The sequence below is a fragment of the Pimephales promelas genome, chromosome 1, assembly GCF_988280905.1.
Source record: "Pimephales promelas chromosome 1, fPimPro1.hap1.1, whole genome shotgun sequence".
Classification (NCBI taxonomy): domain Eukaryota; kingdom Metazoa; phylum Chordata; class Actinopteri; order Cypriniformes; family Leuciscidae; genus Pimephales; species Pimephales promelas.
The window spans coordinates 31,945,616-31,968,356 of NC_142769.1; the positions used below are offsets into that span (position 1 = coordinate 31,945,616).

At 36.8% G+C, this 22,741-nt stretch overlaps 1 protein-coding gene across 1 annotated transcript in view; it reads left to right on the top strand.

The window, feature by feature from the left end:
- fto (FTO alpha-ketoglutarate dependent dioxygenase) overlaps positions 1–22,741 on the top strand; it is a 134,989-nt gene that overhangs the window by 38,389 nt on the left and 73,859 nt on the right. The window contains exon 8 of the mRNA XM_039657074.2: positions 16,339–16,463. Within this exon, the coding sequence (XP_039513008.2) occupies positions 16,339–16,463 (125 nt within the window). The remainder of the gene's footprint in view (positions 1–16,338; positions 16,464–22,741) is intronic.

The window sequence follows — 22,741 nt, forward strand, 5'->3', positions numbered from 1 at the left end:
TTACTTCAGCAGCATTTCAGTTGATTTTGAGAAAAACTATCGTAAAAAAAAAAGGTTGGTTTAAACTTTGAAAAATGTTTTGCTTAAATCATCACTATTTAAATCATTGTTTGTTAATGTAATTAAACCATTAAAATGGAATCAAGAAAACAAAACAAAAATAATTAAAGTTATAGTGCCCTAAATTGAATTAATTTTAATATTCTAATAGATGATTGTTATATTGTATAAGTTTCACAGTTTCAATGAATTAGACATGCTTTTTGATTACCAAAAAATAATTTATTAAAATGGGAGTTAAAAAAAAAAACCCAACAACAACAAAAAAACATAGCTTTTTCGTGACGGGCGTCCCGTCTACACTAAAACGCCCTCCAGAGATTCAAAACGCAAAATGGAGCTGCAGCTCTTCTAAACTTCTCCGTTTTATTCTGGACGGGAGGTGCAAACGTAACAAAAGGTCTCCGTTTTTAAACGAAAATGCAGTAGTGTGGACAGGGCCTAAGCTAGCAGACTCTTGTTCTGTGGAGAAAGCTGAGTAGTAGGGGTTACCATCCTCTTTTTCCAGACATGTCTAGCCGTTGATGTCCGGGATTCAGCTTTTTGCTTTCTGCAGTCGCCATTCATTGTTGCATCGTCAGGAAAGATTAAGCCTTTACAATTTAAATATTCAAGCTCAAGAAGAGGTAAAAGGGAACTCGATTTGTTATGATCCATGGGTGTCTCTTGTTTGTCCTGAGCAATTAAACTGCCCAATGTTCTTCAGAAAAATCCTCCAGGTGCTGGATTTCCTCTTTGGTTTTCTTGCATTTTTGAACCCTTTCCAGCAGTGACGGTGTATAAAGATGGATCTCAAAATCCTACAGAGGACAACTGTGGGACACCGGTGCTCAAACTATTATACAAGGTTCAAACATTTACTGATGTTCTAGAAGGAGAAATAATGCATTAAGACGGGGAAAACTTTTGAACTAGATGAAGATGTGTACATTGTTCTTATTTTGTTTAATATCATATATTTTTTTTCATTTAGTACTGCCCTTCAGAAGCTACAGAAGATTCTTGCTTGTTTCCCAGAAGACAAATCAAATACAATTTACCTTAATCTTCAAATTCCAAAATGTGTACACCCCCCGGCTCTTAATGCATTGTGTTTCTTTCTGGAGCATCAGTGAATGTTTTCACCTTTTTCAGGACACAGCCTGTCTGCATAGTCACCCTTCTGTCTGCAGATGACCCCAGTCTCTGATGCTGGAGAGGATACAGAGGTTATTTAAATCTAGGTGATCACAGCTGATCAGTGCTGTCTGTTTGACACATGTTTGATCCATATGTGTGTGTGTATGTGTTGAGCACACAGCTCTGGACTCAGTGCTTTAGTTACTTTCAGTAGGGGGCACTGTTGTATCATCATAGTCTGTCTGTCTCTCGCTCTTTGAGCAGTAATCACATCTAATGTGCTTCTGGGGCTAAGGACCAGCTTTTGAGCTAGCCATTTGTGTGTATGAAGGGGTGAGATAGTCTCAGGCTCACTGTGAGATACCGGTCCTCCTTCTGTCCAGAAGCACAATTTAAGCGCGCTGACATCCACCCATCAAAGATGTACAGTTTTGTGTCTGTAAATACCATGTTAAATAATTTTTCCTCAATTATTCAATTTCAATATATAGTAGTTAAATGCAAAATTCAAGGGTATTTAATTTATATATATATATATATATATATTTTTTTTTTTTTAAATAAATATTTCATAAATATTTAAGTTTTTTCATCATATTATTCCGTATCTATCATATTAAATAAAAATGCAACTAACCATAATAAATCATAAATGAACAGGAGAGGAAAATGAGAAAAATTTCAGTACCTGTCATATTCATTCATCTAAACATTTAAAGACATTTTTAACTATATATTTTCATTTCTTTTTTTATATATTATTTATTTTGAAATTGTGGTTGCCTTTTACCTTAGTTTAACCTGATCAAGCTATTTTCTGTGTTTTATTAGTTGTACAAATATTACATTTGTAGGATTGTTAGAGCTTGAATAAATAGCTCATGAATGTGAAAGCACTTAGGAAATAAATATTCATTTGAATTCCTAATATCTGATATTTTCATGGGCGATTTAAATTCATTTAAGTATGATTTCGGGAGACAGTCATGGCATTTAACAGGGACATGTGTTTATCTAGATTCTAGGGAATTGTCTCGTTGGCCTTCCCGCACTTCTCTTGATTTTTCTGCAGTCTGAGCAGGTCCGAGGTTGGCTGGTCTGTGTGTTTCTCTGTGTGTTCACCCTCTTCCTGCTGTTTATTAAAACCGCTCCTCTCCCATGGGGGTTTTTCTCTTTCGCTTTCCTTCGTTCTCTTTTCTTGTGTCTCCCTCTCTTGCTCTTCAGGCTGTTGTGATGCAAATTTTCACCCCTCCATTTGAATGACATCCTGATAAAACAAGTCTCTCTCTCCTTCTCTCTGTGGCTGTCTCTCCCCCCTTTCTCTCTCTCTCCAACCTGTACCTCATGAATTAATGTGAACTGCTTAATGGAAACAACATAGGAGAAATGGTGGAAAATAGAAAAGAAGAAAGAAAAGAATAAAGATAGCCATTTAAATATGCTCTGATAAGATGAGGTAAATGTTATCAAACATCAGGTCTCAGGTCCTCTCCTCAATTTCTCTCTCTCTCTCTCACACACACACACCCACACACTGGGTGAACGTCTGGTCCCTACAGAGAAGCTATCGTACTTCTCATACACCACTGACATTTATTTAGGCTTTTACCAGTGACACTTTCTTTCTCTCCCTCTATCAGTCTGTCTATCCTGGCACAAGAGATAGTTGGCTATATGCAAAATATTTTAAATACCACCCAGGCATTTTTAAAATTCTTTTCTTTAAATTTAGGGCTGAGAGTGAGACAGGTGTATTAACAATACCTCTGGTTTGTTCGGATTTTTTAGGTCTAATGTGTCAGTTTTTCCACTTCTGTCACCCAGAGCGTCACATCAAAAAGCTTTTTCCTCTCTAACTGCTCCTAGTCTCTCTTCCATATACGCCGTCATCAAGTATTGTGTGCTGAAACATTTATTTTCAGACTGAATAGAAACTATCATGTGTTTATATGAACAGTGAGCCGTTTAGATGCATCTTCTGGTCCTTTTCGCTGGTGTTTGTGTTGCTCTTTATTTGTGTGCGTGTTCATGCACAATGACAATTTCATAATTTCATCCTCACCGTCCAATGAAAGAAACCGAGCGAGAGAGAAAGCGGGCAATCATGACTGCAGGGGTCACCATTGATATCTGATTACGTTATTGACCTAGCGTGCGCGCGTGTGTGGCAGACAGGAAGGTAAAGACCTCTCTCCCCAGCGAGAGAGTGAGAGTGAGGGTCAATGTAAATGTTATTGCAGTGTGAGCTCATTTGATCAAAGCCACTGAAAGGTTAAGCGAATCCAATCTGGTTTAGTGTGTCTGAGGGTAGGGGGTGTATATGTGTGTGAGGGCAGTGGGGAGAGAGAGAGAGAGGCGGACGCAGTGAGGGGATTATCGTATAGCCGCTGAAATGCTGGATGTGGTGCGGAGCGCTTCTCTCTGTCTCTAATGCGTTTAGACAGCAATTGGCCTTAATAACCTTTATTGACTTCACTAGGTCAGTGCCAAGGATCTAATTATTCAAGTGTATCAATTTCATCTAGTTTAGAGCTGCCTCGTTCTGATAATTATTTTAAGGTCGACCGGGGCAATTAATCTCTATTCACTTATTTGATGAGTTTGTAAAACATTATAAATGTAAGGGCTTTGCTGTACATTTTCATCATAATAATTTTCCACAATGCCTTTCGCAGGGCTACTATGGATTTCCCGACGTTGATCTTTTCAGTTATTTATTATTTTATTTGAGCATGTTGTGGCAGTTATACATTACAATTTGTGTGTATACTGGGTTGATAAATATATGTATGTATGTATGTTTGTGCGTGTGTATATGTATGGATATGTTTGTTTGTGACTAGCTTTTATTGTTTTTTCTTAATATGTAATTAAAATTCAAATAATTCAAATATTGCATCAGATAATAGTTATATGTCATAATAGAAATTATAATAATATGTATAAATAGCATACAAAACAAACGTATTTTCAAAATCAGCAGTCAGACACAAAAACAAAGGCTTGATCCCATCATTTCTCCATCTTTCGGGCCATTTCACAGATCTATTTACCTGTGTTTCTCCTTTCGGCTGGCCTGCTTGAATAACATCAGAAATAAATTTCTCTTATTACACTTATAAACTGTAAATAAAAGGCTTCTAATAAATGTCGCAGTAAGGGGTGGTTTTTATTGGAGAATGAGGGGAAAAATGGGAAGAAAAGAAGCAGGAAAAGGGGGGCGAGCAGAAAAACACTGTACAGTAGAATTTGCGGGCAAAAGGTATTTATGATTCCCTTTGAAGTCCTTATTGAACAGGGTAAGCTGAATTTTAGCAGGCCGTCATATTGGGGAGGGTAAATACTTAAACCCCTTTGGAGAATTTCATGCGCTGATATGCCACTTGCAGGCTGTGTGTTTGTGTTTTCTACCCACAGAGAAGGAGAGAGAGTGAAAGAGCGAGAGGGAGAGAGAGAGAAGAGTGGTCGCAGGCTTTGTACCTGCATACAGAAGCTTTTACAGAATCTTTAGGCAGGCAGGGAAACTGGTGGGTCTGTTTGTGTGTTTTTTGGTGGAAGGTGCGAATCTTTAGGAAGAAATAATGTTGGACTTATTCTTTATTCTTTTTTTTCTTTTTAACACAAACAGACCAGTTCGACAACACAATCAGCTAACAGACAAAAATGGCACACGTTAAGCCTATATCCCACCAACATTGCTGAAGAATCTACAGTATTACTGTGTTGATAATATTTTGAGGTGTAACTAATCACTGGATTTACCAATGGTTGCCAGATTAGTGGAGTAAAATGTTTTAGACATGATGTTTGGTTGATAGTTTACATGCTGTTACATGTTGGCAGAATAAGCTGCAGACTAGGCCAGACTTCATGTCAGTTTTGTCTGGTTTTAATACCTGTTTATACTATGGAGATAGAATTGTGTCTTTATTACATGTGAGAAAATATATGATCTGAGAGAAAAAGAAAGAAAGTTTGAGATAAAAAGTTATCACACTGATAGCAAAAAAAGCATTTCATGAGAGAAAAAAAAAATATTTGAGAGAAAAAGTTTTCATACCAAAAGCAAAAAATAATATTTGAGACTAAAAAGATTTTGAGAGAAAGTATTTTCCCATAGAACATAAAAAAATATATAAATTTGAAAAAATATATAAATCTTTAGAGAGAAAAAAAAAATCTCTCTCAAAATACTAAAACAACCCCTCAAATATATATTTTGCTATCAGTGTGAAAAGATTTTCTAAAAAAAAAAAAAGAAAAAAAAAGTTTCTCTCAAAATGCTTTTTTTGCTCTCGATGCAATTTCTTTCTCGAATTTCTCAAGTAAGAGTTTTGCTTTCACTGTGAAAATTGTGTCATGGGTGGGCCCGTCGGGTGAGCATCGTCTTGTCTTGGGAGTCGAACTGAATCATTATTACACCATTTTTCAGTTCACATAGATAGATGCCGCCTCTGCCTTATTTGAGCACGGACACTCCAATGTTTGGGTAAGATGATGGCACACACAAATCGATGGGTAGCTGGCTGAGCAAGTTCAGCATCACTGAAGATTAAACATTATTCAAGTTTACCTAGCATGATGGCTAATTAGCAATTAGCCTTACTAGCAATTAGCAAGCTAATAATACAATACACATTCATTCCTGAAAATGAATGCTATTTTGTAATGTTTAGTCTACAGTGATGCTGAACTTGCTCAGCCAGTGTCATCATCTTACCCAAACATTGGAGTGTCCATTCTCAACTTGGAGCTTAGATCGGGCCCACAAATCAAGCCCAACCCTACCCGAGCCCGTTGTGTCCGAGCCCGGCCCAGCCCGACACATGAACTGTAATTATGAGCCCGAGCCCGATTTAAACCCGACCATTTTTTAATAATTGGGTTATTATTATAACTGACGTTCTTTACTACTTTCCATGTTACTTTCTCCTGGCCGCAACATTTATGTTTTGTCCCGCTCCCACCCACAAATAGACTTTTTTTTCTGTACATCCAAATACTTTCAAGTAAGTTTACGTGTCGCTATAATACACATCAGCATAAACAACGCATTCTCACCCCAAGGCGTCACCTTTGACCATGCTTCAATATTTGACGTTTTAGGCGCCCTTTAGCGTCACTTACATGACGCGATCCTACAGCGTCATCTAACTGACGCTAAAGGAATGCGTCAGTTAAAGGACGCGGTTGGGTTTAGGTGTGGGGTGGGGGTAGGGTACACGCGATCCTAGGGCGTCATCTAACTGACGCTAAAGGGCGCCTAAAGCGTCAGATATTGAAGCATGTCCAAATTCTTTCCAAGGCGTCAGTTAAGTGACGCCTTGGGGGTGAGAATGGGCTGGCATAAATGCTCCTGATAAATTATTTGTTATTAAAGCATTAAAGGAATACTCCACTTTTTTTGGAAATGGGCTCATTTTACCATTCCCCCAGAGTTAAACAGTTGGGTTTTACCGTTTTCAAATGTATTCAGTTGATTTTCTGATAATTAGAAAAATATCAGTAACCAGACAGTTGGTCTCATTGACTTCCATAGTATATATTTTTTTCCTACTATGGAAGTCAATGAGATCTTTTCACAGTCAACTTGAAAATAAATTTAAGCAAAATACATGCTATTTTAGTATGCAATATTTTTTTGTTTTTATATGGTTTTCATATTCATATGGTTTCATATTCCCACAGATTTCAACAGGCTTGGAATGACATTTGATTATGTTTTCAGTTAGCAATAACCGTGTACTTCATTTAACATTTATACTGTTTAAATACATTTCCACAAAATTCCACAAAAATTATTTTTAGCCCAGAAAGAGCGGCTAAGAAAAACATCCGCATAATCTGTCTGGGTGTTGTTTTTAGTATTGTGATGTGCAGGTGTGTGGTTATGTGCAGATGGTTCAGTCTTGTTCTGCTGGTGTTGAGTGTAACTTGGCGTGTGCTGGAGCAGATGCTGTCTGACAGCCGCTGAACTCTTTGAAGTAGATGTTTTCTTAGAAAACCAATAAGTGCTTTATAATGCCTGATGTGATCTGTCTTATCTCCTGAAACCCTCCTCACACTCTCGGTTTATTAAGTGCTTTGTTTATTTATTTATTTACTTTGCAGTTTTTCCAGCTCGCTCCTTGATCAGTAAGATAAGCGGCTGAAGAAAGAGGAATACGATCTTGAATTACAGACCGTGACTGATTAATCACTACTGTGGATGCACATACACACAAACGCAGTATATTTGCTTCATTAAATTCTACAGAGGAACACAGATGTGCACAAAACCCTAGTTTACTGCCAGTCAGGTAGAGGCCGACCTTATTTGGAAGATATACCTCTTTGTTTATCACTAATGTTAATTATAACCACAAATGTTGATTTAGTTCAATCTTAAAAAAAAACTAAAATGCCATTATATACATCTACCTGTAAATATGAATGATATTAATGCTTGAACATGTGATAGACACATATTTAACTGCTGTGACATATAAAATCTATCTTAAAATTAAATTAAACCACTTCTCATAAAGAAACAAGAACACAGACTTTTTAATTAATGATACGTAACTTACTGTACAACATTCTTCATTTTTAAGCAGACAAATTTATTTGTATAAATTAAATAGGGATTTATTCTTATTAAAGCTAATAAAGTTATTCAGGCTAGAGCATTGAGTGAATTTCTCTTTTTTTCATTTGTTTGATTAACAGGATGGACCGAATGCACGGATCCACACTGATACACCTCCAATATTCTCCCAACTGTTTACGTTCACTGAAGACATAACTCATTGTGTTTGTGAATACTGGCCAAAACTGACATTTTGACATAATTTTGTGTATTTGTCCATTCGAATTTTTTTGTTTTTATGTTTCAACGTACAGTATGTCCCTTGCAGGTAGATCAGCACGTTGCAATTCAAATCTACCATGCAAGACAACAGCTCTCTTCCCAAATTGTCCCTTCCTAACAATTTTTCCTCGTTTTTATTCGTTGATGATTTTTGTCATAGGTTTTGCCTTTTTTAAACTAGTTTTCATTTAGTTATTTAGTTTTCGTTAGGGAAAAAAAATGTCATTGACGAAAATGATGACAAAATTATGCGTCAACTAAATTAAAACTGCTCTCTCCTATCCTCTCTTTTAATTCCTTAGTCACCAGGTTGGCTATCATGTCGGGGCTCTTGACCGGCACAGTTCAGAACAATGAGGGGAAGAATGGGGGATCCTGATGCCAAGCCACTGTAAAATTGTAGGATTCGCTCGAAAAAGCACAAAGAAAGAAAGGAGTTATAAAGAAGATATTGCAGATAATTTGAGAGGTAGAGAAAGAGAGAGGGAGGGATAGAGATACAGAGACTCTGTGTGAATACATGCTATGCAGAAGTGCAGTCTGGTGGCTGATGCATACTCAGAAGTTGCAGTCTTTGTGTTTGTTTTTGTGTTTGTTTGTTTGTGTTTGGACAGAAGTTGAGAGCGAGGGATGACACTCTGGCTGAGATGAATAGACACAGATGTGTTTGATAGTAAACACACTCTCTCCTTCTCCAAGGGGAAATGTTCCTGTAGAAATGTGTTATGATCCTCTCGCTTTCATCTCTCTCTCTCTCTCTCTCTCTCTCTCTCTCTCTCTCTCTCTCTCTCTCTCTCTCTCTCTCTCTCTCTCTCTGGCTGTTTAGTATGGTGTGGTGGAAAGCGGCCGACAATTTTGGGATTAGAAATCAAATTTAGCATCTTACACTGAAATGAAGCAGACTTGACCACAAGAAAGTCAAATCACATGTTATTGGCAAGGACTCTTGAAATTGTAGCAGAGTGGGTCTAAGTGATAACCCACATGAATGCTTCAAGCCTTCTGATCTTCAATTTGGTATCAGATGGACCTTTAGGACCTCCTAAAATATTTGAAATTTAAGTCATAATTTGGAGACTGATTCCATAAATCTCATGGGCCTAAAAAATAAAGTTTTTACTATCAAAACAGAACATTTTACTTTCTTATCTTTTTGTATACTCTTAAGACTGGTAACACTTTACAATAAGATTTCATTTTTAACATTAGTTAACTACATTAATTAACATGAACTAAGAATGAACAATGAATCTTCTGCATTTAATAATCTTAATGGTAATCTCAACATTTACTACTACATTTCTAAATCAAAATTTGTATCTTTGAACTTTAGTTAATGCTTTGTGAACATTTTTTTTTTTACTTACTAACATTAACAAAGGTTAATACATGCTGTAAAAATAAATTGCTCATTGTTAGTCTGTTTGTTAATTCATTAACTACTGTTAATGAGACCTTACTGCAGTGTAACTGCATAATCATAATCATCATAATTGACTTAAGAATACTTTTTGTTTTGTTTGTCTGTTTGTTTATTTAAACCCTCTAGATTGCACAGCAGCTTTGTATATTAATGTAAAACATATTAATTCATATTATTATAAGACATTATTATTATTATTATTATTATTAAAAACCAATACAATGATAAATAAAAATTTGAATAAATAATGAATAGTTGTTGGAAAAATCATCTGTATCTGTATTAGTCATGAAAAATCAATATTGGTCAATCTTTAAATGGCTTAAAAAAAATAATAATAATAATAAAAAAATAATATTCACAGTTGCCCGATTTCACAGGCTTAAGCCTAGTCCCAGACTAAAATGCATGTTTGAGCTATCTTAACTGAAAGTAACTGACCTATCTTAAAATACGTGAGTACCATTGTTTTGTCTGAAGCTGCACACCAGTAATGTTTTTTTTTCTTTTCTATGGCATGTTTATTACAGCTATAATGTCCTAATTTAACAAAAGCCTACTCCTGGCTTTATCTAAGCCTTGCTTGTGAAACCAGGCAATTATGGTATGAGCCAATGCATTATGAACAGGCTTTATGCCTTATGATGAGAAGGTTTTATGCTTTTATGAATAGGTTTTGCTTGTACGGGCGAAAAACATTATTCTCTGCTCCTTCCAATGTTGTACTCAATGTGAGTGTCTGTTTCTATCCGTTTACCCACTAATATCCTACTTGCATGTCATAGCGAATGATTCCTGCACATATTTCTTAAAGCGTTCTAGCTGGAGGTATTAAGCTATCAGATTTTGGAAAGAAAATTATTTTATTTGTTACACTTACTTACACACATATATATATATGCACTGGAAAAAATGTGTCCTGCTATACAAGAGCCCTCAGGCTTCCCAAAACCACTGATGCATATTACTTTATTCACTTTTCAGCTTTTAGATGACATATAAATTACACAACATAGTGTATCCTATAACATCATAAATTGCATTCGGTACAACTCGGGTTGGGTTTCGTTCTTTTAACGGCTAGCCAACGTTAATCGTTTTACCCAATGTCGCATTTCAGCCACCGTAGAAAAAAGACGTGTAATGAAAATGGCTTCAGGTCTATGTGATGGTAATCTCTGCCTAGAGTTCACATTCTTTAAGTGCTGAAAATTAATCTTTGTGGAGTGAGGAGAGAGTAAGGTTTTGGCTTTGCTCCCACTGCCAAAAGCTTTCACTGGCAGGAGAAACGTGGGTACAAGATGCTAATCTCTAATCTCCAATCAGCAGGCAGATCCAGAAGGAGATGGAGGTGAAGAGAGATGAGGCATATGTGTGTACGACATAGAGTTGAAGTGGGTATGAAGTCACAATGAAAGTGATACATTCAAGAGACAGAGTTTTGAGAACAGCAAAAGTATATAAAGACATTTGTGCAAAGCTGAATTTCCAGCCGCCGTTACTCTTCAGTGTCACATGATCCTCAGAAATCATTCTAATACGCTGATTTTCATCTCAAGAAACATTTCTTGTCTTGAAACAAGAGATGTGCTGCTTAATATTTTTGTGAAAACTACAGATTTAATGTAATGGTGCTGCTATGATACAGTGATCGCAGATAAGTCCATGATCTTTTTATATATAATGTTGCTAAATTCCTTTTTTCATGTACCATGGTTTCCCAAGGTACTTCAGAGACCACCAAAAAATATTTTTACATAAACCAATATTAGCACAATACAGAATAATTAGATTTATTAGTCAAGTGTTTTTCTAGTCATACGGTTTATTATTGTCAGTGCTAACTTATGCTTTGTGTGTCACTTTGTTTTGTTAATCACTGAATATATTTGAGTTTTTTTTTTTAATGGAACTGATCTGCAGTTCTGTAAGATTTGTGGAGCTCATGTTACATATGGCAAGAATGGTAGACTCATTAAACTCTCAATCTCTAGACACATTAGGCAGCAGATTTGGTGTTTGGAGACGTTATCAAGTGCTTTTGGTTAGCAGCCGCCTTTCTAAAACTTTCCCACCTAAAAGAGACTGAGAGAGAGAGAGAGATAAACTGAGGCAGAGAATGAAAAAAATCACAAAGATTTTAGCTTTTGCCTCATTAGCTCAAGCAAAAAGCATATGTCCAGTTGCCTTTGGCTAGAGGACTCACAATCCCCAGCACAAAAGCCTGTGGCTCACAGAGCTGCCCCACAATGCCTTCAAACGCTCTCACTTGTTGCATTGGGCTCTTCAGCAGCTGGGTTTCTATTATCTGTCCCCTCCTCTGTCCTCGGACACATTGCTGTGATGTTGTGAACACATTTTTCTAATGTTTTACACTTCATATAATCCATTCTCTCAGTGTGCTGGCTCTGAGGGGAGAGGTAATTGATGAGCCTCAGAGAGATCAGAGGGTCAATGTGGCTGAAAGGCCAAACTCTCAAACACACACACACACACACACACACACACACACACACGCACACACGTATATATTGTGTCTGCTGCAGTTGTACCCTTACAGTGCGTCAGTACATAGACCGGGGTGAGTACCATCTGTCCCAGACAAAACTGAACTCTGCCCAAAAAAACATGTCCCACCAACAGATAGTAAGTGTCTGCGCATGGGCACAGAAGGCCCAGAATATCAAGAATTTAACAATGAAGACAAAATGAATTCAAACTAATTTTTTGGTTGTTGAACAGAATGGAATATATTTTGTTGTAGTTCATAGATGGTGTGATAAATTACGGTACACCTTTGGTTACTTTGCTGACTTTATAAATCCACTAAAGTTGTTGTCTTAAGCTGCTTGTGAATTGGTCAATATGTACTGCATTTGAAGAAGAATTTGCTGTTTTTTGAACATAATTTGCTTTTTTGAAGTGTATAGTTTGAATGCAATCCCGAAATTTCGTATGTGCCATGTTGTACAAACTAACCACTGTCATGTGACCTATTACCTTACCTAATTTCTTCAACAAGCAATGGCCTTTGAGTCTAGAAGCAATATGGTCAGGTGGTGTAACTGGTTTTTGTCAATTGGTGTAACCAGTATTTTTCATAAAAATATAATTATATACAGGAAATTTTATGTGGAATAAAATTTAATAATCTAGTTTAGTGTAATATGTTTTTTTTTTAAAACAATTTTTACATAATTTGTCAAAGATTATTTTGAAAACTGAGGTGTTTCCAGCATATGTCCTGCCAAATATTTCAACATATTAAAAATGACATTTAGAGATAACTCTAATAAAATCTAGTTTTGTTGTGTGATATATTAAAATTAAATATTTATTTCTAGATGTACACTTACATGCCATCCAGGTGGATAAAATATGAAATATTTCTCATTCTTTGGTAGTTACACAATTTGACACATTTAGGTACACTCAGTCTTAACTTTCGTAGAAAATGGTGCAGATGTCATTTTTAACTACATAAAATTAACAAATACACTGTTAGAAAAACAAGTTTTACAAGATTTTCAAATTTCTCTCCTTTACAACCCTTATTTGCCACTGATAATCCACAGAAACTAATGTCCATCACATCTGTCCATCAAAAAGAAAAAGCATCAAACAGAAAAACCTACTGACGTAAATTAAAATTATGATTTCTTTACCTTTTGTGTTTATCACATTGCCTTTGTTTTAGAAAGTCATAAAATACAGTCTAGCTGTGTGTGTTTTGTCAAACGTAGGTTTTCTAAAGAATGCCCCCTGGCTGCTATGCGTTTTAAGTTCTCATGTCATGTGCTATCTTAGTGTCTCCTGTCTGATGCTACTGTAGCTGTTCAGGTTTCTGTAGGTATTTTGGATGGCCTTTCTACTATTGGTTGGCTGGTGTACCTGTCACATAGTCCTGGTGAGTGTGCCTGTGTGTTTATACTTCCCCTCTGTTAGTGTGGGGTAACCCGAAGTGTGTTTCCTTCTACAAATACACACAGCCGCCTCTGTTAGTCACTTGCCCTCTGTCTCACCCTCTTCACTGTGGTCCTGAACCCAGGAGCACTGCACAACATCACCCAGCTGACGACAGCTACCGTCATTCAGGGGTAAACAAGGGCACACACACAGATAAGGTGAGCATATATTGGGTGGTAAACGTAAGTTGGCTGTGTAAATTTCTCTCATCAACCCACCTTGTAAACACATAACACACAGTCTTTCTCTCTCTCACACACACGGACGGTCATGAGTCACTGTTGTTGTGTGATCTATGTTTAGTCTGATGTGATTCAACTGACCTTGTGACATAGTCAGAGTTAGTCTTGGCAGACTCTTTCATCCAGCGCTTTCTTAGACAGGATGACTCTAACAGGTAACCACCGCTGACAGGTAATGCTTTAGTGAGAGACAGAAGTGCTGTCTCACGGATGAACGGGGGATGCAAAGAAATAAAGAAAAGGAGTTTGCTGTGAAACAGTTGAGGTGAACCAACACTGAGAGTACTTTTTGCGTATGCTTTCACCTGCCAATCATTTTAGCTCCTACTGAGGAAGACAGCGAGAGAGGGAAAGTTTGGCATTTTACATCTTTATAAAAGAAAACTTGGATACCTTTAAAATAATGTATACATATATTTTTTTATACAATGTTTATATTTCTTTTTTTATATTTTTATATACTGACGGGGTGGACCTCTTTTGTTAGAATGAATAGGATATCATAGTTCCTTAAATCTATTGCATATATCCTGGATATAATGTTACAGGCAATGTCTTTATTTGGCATCTGAGAAATGACTAAAGGTCAGAGCCATGTCAGGAATACAGTAACAGTGCCAATTGCTGTTCTTTAGTGTTTCAGCACCATTTACAGCACCAACTTCTGTTTTAAATCACTCATGTTTGCTTTGCGTGGATGTATTTTTCTGTCCAGTGATGTGGTCTGTCTGGGATTGTTTACGAATGTGACCAAATCAACAGTCACCCAGATGAGAAGAGGCCTTTTGGGATTTCTGACACTTCTCTGATCCTTATGATAGTTGCTCACGAATGAGAACTTAGTACGTCACGGATATATTCTTTAAAATAACCACATTTGAAGCTGGGACACACCAAGCCGACGGTCGGGCGTCTGCCAACATCGGGCCGTCGGCAAGTGTCTCTTGGGCTAGTTTTTGCGGTGTGTTCCACACGTCGGCTTTCATCCGGCTCATGTTTGCCCGATTCAGTATGTTGAATCGGCGTCTGACTGTCAGTGAGTGTGGGAACTCTGATTGGATGTTCAATTTAGCAAACTTAAATGCATGAGAATTAAAGCGGAAGTGATGAAATGTTATAAGCAAGTCAAGAAGGCACAGACAGAAGGCAAAACTATATTCTAAAGGCAAAGACAGACAGAAGGCAAAACTACAGACAGAAGGCAAAACTATAGGCAAAACTATATAAAATATCAACAAAACTGATATTCAAAATGGTATGCAAGCACTGCGTTATGTTTTGTATATCTGTGTTGGCTATATCTCGTTTTTCCTTTTGAATAATGATTATAGACTATTAATAGACAGAGGTGGAGGTGTGGAGAACTTTGTCTTAAGTGAACTTCAGTCAACTAATTGCACTTCAAATTGCACTTCAAATTTTACTTCTGGTCTTCATTGATTGAACATATTGGCCTCTCTTTATGGGGTCAGACTGTGTTCCCCAACTTTTCCAGTATCTATTTTTCAAAGAAATGTTCAGTAAGGATGCATTAAATGGGTTTAGAGTGGCAGTACAGACATTTACAATGTTACAAAAGACAAAATTAAAATGCTGCATTCTTTAAACTTTCTATTTATCAAATAATACTGAAAAAAAAAAATGGATCCGTTTCCACACAAATAATAAACAGCACAACATTGATAATAATAAACAATGTGTCTTGAGCACTAAATCAGTAGATTAGAAATGATTTCTGAAGGATCATGTGACCCTGAGACTGAAATAATGTTTCTGGAAATTCAGTTTTGACATCACAGGAATAAATTACATTTTAATATCTATTAAAATAGAAAGCCGTTATTTTAAATTGTTATAATATTTCATAATATTACTGTTTTTGAACAAATAAATGGTTATGAATAATATGTTTAATTATAATTAAATGGTTATCAAATTGGTTAGCATAAGAGATTTCTTTCAAAAACATTAAAATAAAAAATCTCACCAACCCCAAACTTTTGAATGGTAGTAGTGTATATTTAAAAATTTTAATATATTATTTCATTAAAAAAAAAAAAAAAATTACAAAGAGACATTGGAAAGCAAATATAAATTTGTCCTTCTGTTTCTGATTCTGGCTTAACCATCTGGATTTGTAAAATGGAGTCCTGCAGCATAAATAAAGAATAGATTTGACCTCTGCCATGAAGGGAATGAATGTATATTGATTTGTTTAAGCACTGGATAAAGAGCTTGTCTATGGGATCGGTAGTAAAGCTTGATTCCTTTTATTTCCTTTATTTCAAGATAAGAGTGGTTGTATTTCTATTGAGGATTCTCAGGGATCTTTTAAGAGCCAGAACTGCTTTGCAAACAGAATGTGGTTTTATGTTACCATATTTGTGTCAGTCATAAATTTGTTTCTTACAAGAATATTTCCTTCAATTTATTATGAGATGGGTACAAAATGGTTCATTACTATTGTTTTTGGTACAGAACCTCAGGGAAAAATAATTACAATATATATATATATATATATATATATATATAGACACACACTAAACAATTGTACTGACCCCAAACTTTTGAACGGTAGCATATAGTTTTAAATTGCTGTTTAAATAATTGGCAAACTGAAACTGACCTTGTGTTATTTGTAGTTTGCAGTCACAGCTGACTGTGTTGTTTGTTTCCAGACTCAGCTGCTTTTGGCTGTGGTTGAGGATGAGAACACGACACAGGAGAACAGGAGAGAGATTGCAGACATATTGCTGAACGCCCTGACGGACAGACAGCAGCACAGACAGACATGGAGGGACAGGTATGTGTCCATTTGCATCTTTAGTGAATTGTGGACTCTCTTTTCAGTCTTGTTCAGGACAATCCTTCAAGCCGAGAGAGTTCACACAAACACACGCATACACACGTGCTGATAGCCCATTGACTTCCTTCCTCTGAGATAAGGGTGACTGAGTGACATAACCCATTTGTTCTGATAACCGAGAGAACCAGCCTTACACACACTCAGATATGCATACCAACACATAGAACACACACCATTTTTCTCTTTCTTTATTACTTCCTCACAGACCATTGTGTGTGTGATCTGTCTTTATTCAGATCAGACTTAGTTGGTAAGGCCTGAAACAACTGTATATCTCTATTGAAGTTGCATATTTACAACATTAAGGGCTCCTCCCTGTTCTCTTGTTTCTGTAAAGCGGCCCCTTTAAGGGGGTTGTCCCCTCTCTTTAACCCCAGAGTGATGCCCAGGCCTGCTAGTACCTGTAAACAATGTTGATGTTGTGCTGAAACAGCATTCTTAAATCAGACGATGAAAACTACAGACCAGGCCATGGTTCATTTTGTCAGACAGCGTCAAGGACACAAGTAAACGCACACGCTTAGCCATCTGTGGTACGGTGTAGTCATTAAAGGGTCATGAAACCCTAAACCCAATTTTCTGAGATTTCTGAGGTTAAACATGGTTGAATGGTTAAAATTTTTTTTTTTCCCGCTATTTTTGTCTTCCGGGTTTAAATCTTCATCGTGTCCACGTCACAGGCTGTGACGTGGCAGAGGACTGTAAGTGCTTTGACTCATCAGTGTCTCGTAATTATTCATGAGATTGTGTTTTCTTATCCTATGAGAAGACACCGTCTCTTAAAGGAGAACTCCAGCGCAAAATTAACCTTTGGTCTAATTACACATTGGTACATAGTCAAACGTTCTCTGAGATTTGTTTTCATTATTATCGAATGTAAAGAGTTTTATCTCTAAAAACTGTTTAGCTTATAATGCTAGTATATGGCGCATAGAGTAATGAAAATAAAAATTGCTAGTTAATACCAATAACAAGGCTCAAAATAGCCCAACACTAACACGGTAGCATAATAAGTGTCCCTGCATGCAAAACGAAGCATTGAGAACTCTGTAAGTGTACAGACCGTTGAATAAGAATATATTTTATAAAGACAGTCCACTTCGCAAATACAGGGAGCCATCTTAGGAAAAAAGTCTCGAGCAGTTGAACCACGAACGGCAAGCCAAGTTCTGGCTCGTTCACATCTCATCAGCACACTTGGCTCGGCGTTTGTGGTTCGACTGCTGGAGACTGTTTTTTAAGATGCATTCGTGAATTATATCTCTATTTTTTATTTATTTAATCATATTTAAAATGGGATAAATCTCTCTGCTGAATAAACCGAGTGATTACATACACACTGACCTGTACAACTTACACATTCACACGCACGGAAGTTTATTTCATCAGTCGGAGCAGCGTGATTAGATAAAGCTACCTTCACTCCTCTGTGTGCACACACTGCAATGTGTTTGAACTCATCCCTTTCCACTATCACTTCCTGCCGCCCTTCTGGAGCGAGATAACGTCACTCTTCGAAACATCAGGCACAGGTCTGTAAAGTGGCTGTCAACAAATCGCATTTAGGGAGGGAAGGCAGATAGCTTGGGCTAAGGTTAAGACGCTGTTAAGACAAAAATGAACTCGTAGCTGATAATATCTCCTATGACACAAGCTGATAAAGTGAACGTTGTACGCCGTGCTCCACTCACCTGAATGCGGTGATGTATTTGTACTATTACCATGACAGACTGTTAGAACAACTATCATGACTCGCAGCGCTGAACACAAACATTCATTTCTGACCAGTCCTCTTGAAAAGAAACTTCTCGGAGCAGCGTGCTAAATCATGTTGCTTATTTTTGCCGTGAAAGGCTGCAATTGTTTTATTAATTTAGTATGCAGCAGGCCCGCTCCTCACATTATGCCATTCTTTTGTCTCTGCGTCTGTGTTTTGAGTGGTAAAAACCAAATGATGGATGGTTGGCGCTACAGGCTCATAAACATAAGCACAGCGGGCTGATTGATTAAGGCTTTTATTGTCTTACAGACATTTGCTTTCTTTAACAGTAGTTTGATTGTTGCAGACTGTGGGGCCTCTGGACTTGCTTTCAGCTATCTGAAGTTACCCTGAGGGACAGAGATGCTAGATGTGACCGTAGGCTCCTCCTGTTGACTTATGGGAACTCAGGCTTATTAACTTACCTGATGTACTCATGCAGGTCACCTCCACGTATTTTGGGTCTTGCAATTTTGATTAGAGACCGTGGCTACTCTGCATATTTATTACACATTAAATTGATTAATTTGGCAGATGCTTTTATCCAAAGCAGGGCATTTAATGATTTCTTGACTTGTGTTTTGGATGTTTTTGTATTTTTCTTTTTAATGAAAATGAAAGACAGACACGCCGGTCACCCAATTTAATATTCTATGATTTTTTTTTTTTTTTTCACTGGATGACACTTGGAATATCTTCTTTCCTTTACTGTGGGAATGTTTGGAAAGAAGGAAAAGGCAAGACCAGACACCTCTTTTTTATCTGTTAAAATGACACAATTTTGAATAAAAATTTTGGTGAATAATTGGCGAAGAATACAAATCTGTAACATTAGTTGAGATCTTATGATGAACCCCCTTTTATCCAATGTGTGAGGCATTTTATGTTGTTTAATATTCGGTAAATTAATTGGTGCTATTAACATGCAAACTCTCTTTCTGTGTACGTACTACACATGTGATTAGATCTTTCAACCTGTTTGTCTTAAATTAACCATTCTTCATGACAAAAGTCAAAGGCTCTCCAATATATGCTTGTCTAATTTTGGCATTTAGATTAAAGTTTGGTTATTTGAATAGATACGTATCAGTAAAAATTTCGGTCCCATTTTATATTGGGTGTTTTGAACTTAATCCTTTGATATAATGCACTTATTGTGTACATGAAGAGTTCAGATGCAAAAGCCTCTAAGTGCCATTTGAAATTTTCTTCTAGAATGATCATTTTTATCAAGCTTGTATATTTAAGTTCAGTAATTTTACTTAAATGGCAATGAAGATGACCTATTAATTTAAGTGAAATTACTGAACTTAAATATACAAGCTTGATAAAAATGGTCATTTTAGAAGAAAATTTCAAATGGCATTTAGAGGCTTTTGCATCTGAACTCTTCACATGCATGCTTTTACAGATTACTAACTTCTGTAATTACACCTATGTTGACCATTCCTTTAAACTTTAACCCACCCTTTAAGCTACCCATACCACTAAACCTGCCCCTAACCCTACCCGTATAGCAACAAAAGTGTTTTACAATACAATGTGTGCACACAATAAGTAAGTAGTACTTAGTAGTTTAAGATGGCTAATATAAAATGTGACCATAATTTCTTAACTGAAATACTTTGAAGTGATTCTGAGGCTCCCTGTCAAGCTGTGTTAAAATAAAGGTGTAAGTGCAATGCATGTTAATGGCAGTTGTATCTGTCCATTTGGAATATTCTGAAATGATTTGCTTTAAAAATGTTGTATTTTTCATAGGTCAAAATCAAACATTAACAGAAGGAAGACCTTTTAGAGATTAATTTGCATTGGCAGATGAAAGGGTTCGACCTTGTGGTTTTGTTTCATCCATATGCAAGCGGCAGTGTTGTGGGTTAAAACCATTGATCTCACACCCTTTATGTCTGCATAGCCACGCTACAATTTGAGTTAACGTAAAAAGTACACATGTGAACACACACTCAAATAGAACCGACCTTACTCGGGTGGATCGTCCAACTCCTGTCACATCTACATCCATCCGTTGACCTCTGCAGGGGTCACAGTCCATTCCTGCGGTGGGCAGATTGCGTGTTTGGGAGGTGATGAAGGGGGCAGTGCCGGGAACAGCTGTGTGGTTTGTAGTGACCGTGCTAACTGCTGTAGGCTTTGTAAGGTCATTATATGATAATGAAAATGATTACTGAATTACATGGGGGTTTGGGAGAGGGGAGGGGATTGAATGGGCCTGAGTTTGATAAATGATCTCTGAAAATGCCCATCTGTCTTCACCCCCCTTTCTTTCAGCCTTGCTCTCCCTCATATTTCCCTTATTTTCCTTTTCATCTCCATCTCTGTGTTTTTGCTTATTCTGTCTTTTGTTTTCTTGCAGTATTGCATAGTTTTGGAAAGTGATAGAGTGAAAAATGGAGCAATAAGAGAGCTGTAAGTGGGATAAGATGAAGTGTGCACGAGTAGTGTTGAACTCTGTGAAGCCACTGGAGAGAGAGAGAAGCTGTTCATACTGTACATCTGATAGTGGAAAAATGAACTCACCCTTCTTAAGATACATAAGATGTCTATCAGCTTTAAGTGGACAGGGCAGATTTAGGGCACCATTTACTAAAGCATGTAGGTCATCCAAATCCATTTTTTTATAGACAAAAAGAGCAGGAGATCATGTACTTGGATGGATGAGTAACTTTATTTAAGTGCTCATATAATGGTACATGCACTTTACAAGTTGATTGTACTGAAATGTGTTTTAGCAGTGCCTCTACAAAACCATCATATAATGATAAAAATCCATTCAATGTTTTTGTTTTAATCTCCTTATGTTTTCCCCTGCTTCAAATTGAACCGTTTGACCGTGTGATGTCACACGGTCGGACGCCCCTCCCACGATTGTTGATTGACAGCAGCGTTTCAACATAAACCTGCACTGAGGGAGCTGTCTTCATAGTCCGTCATTGTTGATACGCTGGAGCAGAATGGCATCTAAGCGATTGCGAACACAGTGATTTTGATGTTCCTAAACCCGAAACCGCTGAAGACGCAGTGGCTGAGTTTTGTTTTCGAAGGGAATATTACGGTGGCCGAGAAGGGTCACAATACATACAAACGCCACAACAACTACATATTCAGAAAACATGTCCAAATTCAGATAACACATGAATATCTGAATATGTAGTTGTTGTGATGTTTGTATCTGTTGTGACCCTTCTCGGCCAATGTAGAATATTCCCCACAATCAACATCAATGCGTTCATGTTTGCGCAAATCATTTTTCACCAGACTGCTTTATAAACAAGGGTCAGTATAAAGCTGGTTTTGGTAAGAAGCTGCTCCTGAAAAAAAAAAAAATCTTATATAAAATATTCTTAATATTACATTCTTATATAAATATAAAATTAATTTATATTAATCTTTGCCAAACGTTCGTATCTCACTACTCTACCCTGCCAGTATACATATCAAAGTGACATTAAGTTAACCAACCATTCAAAAACGTCTTGTTCGAGCCTTAATTGTCGAACTTCTTTGCAGCCATCATCTTGTTCCGGGTACGACTCCGGTTCAAATTGATACGGTTGCACAGATGTGTCCTCGGAGACTCCCGCTGCCATTCTCTCTCCAAAATATACCCTCAACTCAAGGCAACACTCCACATGTGTTGTCAAAACGCCTGAAGAACAGGGGGGCGGAGTGAGCGAAGCTCATTATCATTTAAAGGCATATGCACTGAAACGGCGTGCTGAAAACAGAGCTGTTTTTGACCTGGTAAAATGAGTGTTTTCTTACAATACTAATGAGAATTTTTAATAAAAGTATATTACAAACTTTTCATTTAGACCCTAAACATTCATATTAACATACAAAAATGGCATTACATGACCCCTTTAAAGGCTAGAGTTAATCAGAAAAGATTTAGAACTTCTTAAGGCTAGTTAATTTGCTTTCTGGTTTTATTTCCGTGTGTTATTTTGAAATGTATGTAATATGTAACTAAAATTTTAACTGCAACATTTTTACTACTAGGTTAATGCTCATTTATAAATATACTTTTGTTCTTTAAGTCATGCTCTTTCACAACACATTAACTACATGTAATATTTTTAAATGTTTTCGAAAAAGTGGCTATTGGTTGAAAAGGCTGTATAAACAGAAATAGTGTGAAATATTATTAAAATTTAAAATAACACTTTTCTTTATTCCTGTGATGGTAAAGCTGAATTTTCAGCATAATTTCTCCAGTCTTCAGTGTCACATGATCCTTCAGAAATTAAAAGTAAACGTATTATTACTTGTGCATTAACTGGTGGCACTTGGTTCTTTATAATGTATTAGCCAAATATTTTAATTGAGGTAATCATTCATAGGTGCTTTGAGTGAATACACACATTGTGGCAAATGTTTGTTTGCATTTGAGCGCATAAGTGTTGCATCCTGGAGGTCGCAGCTGCCCTCATCACTC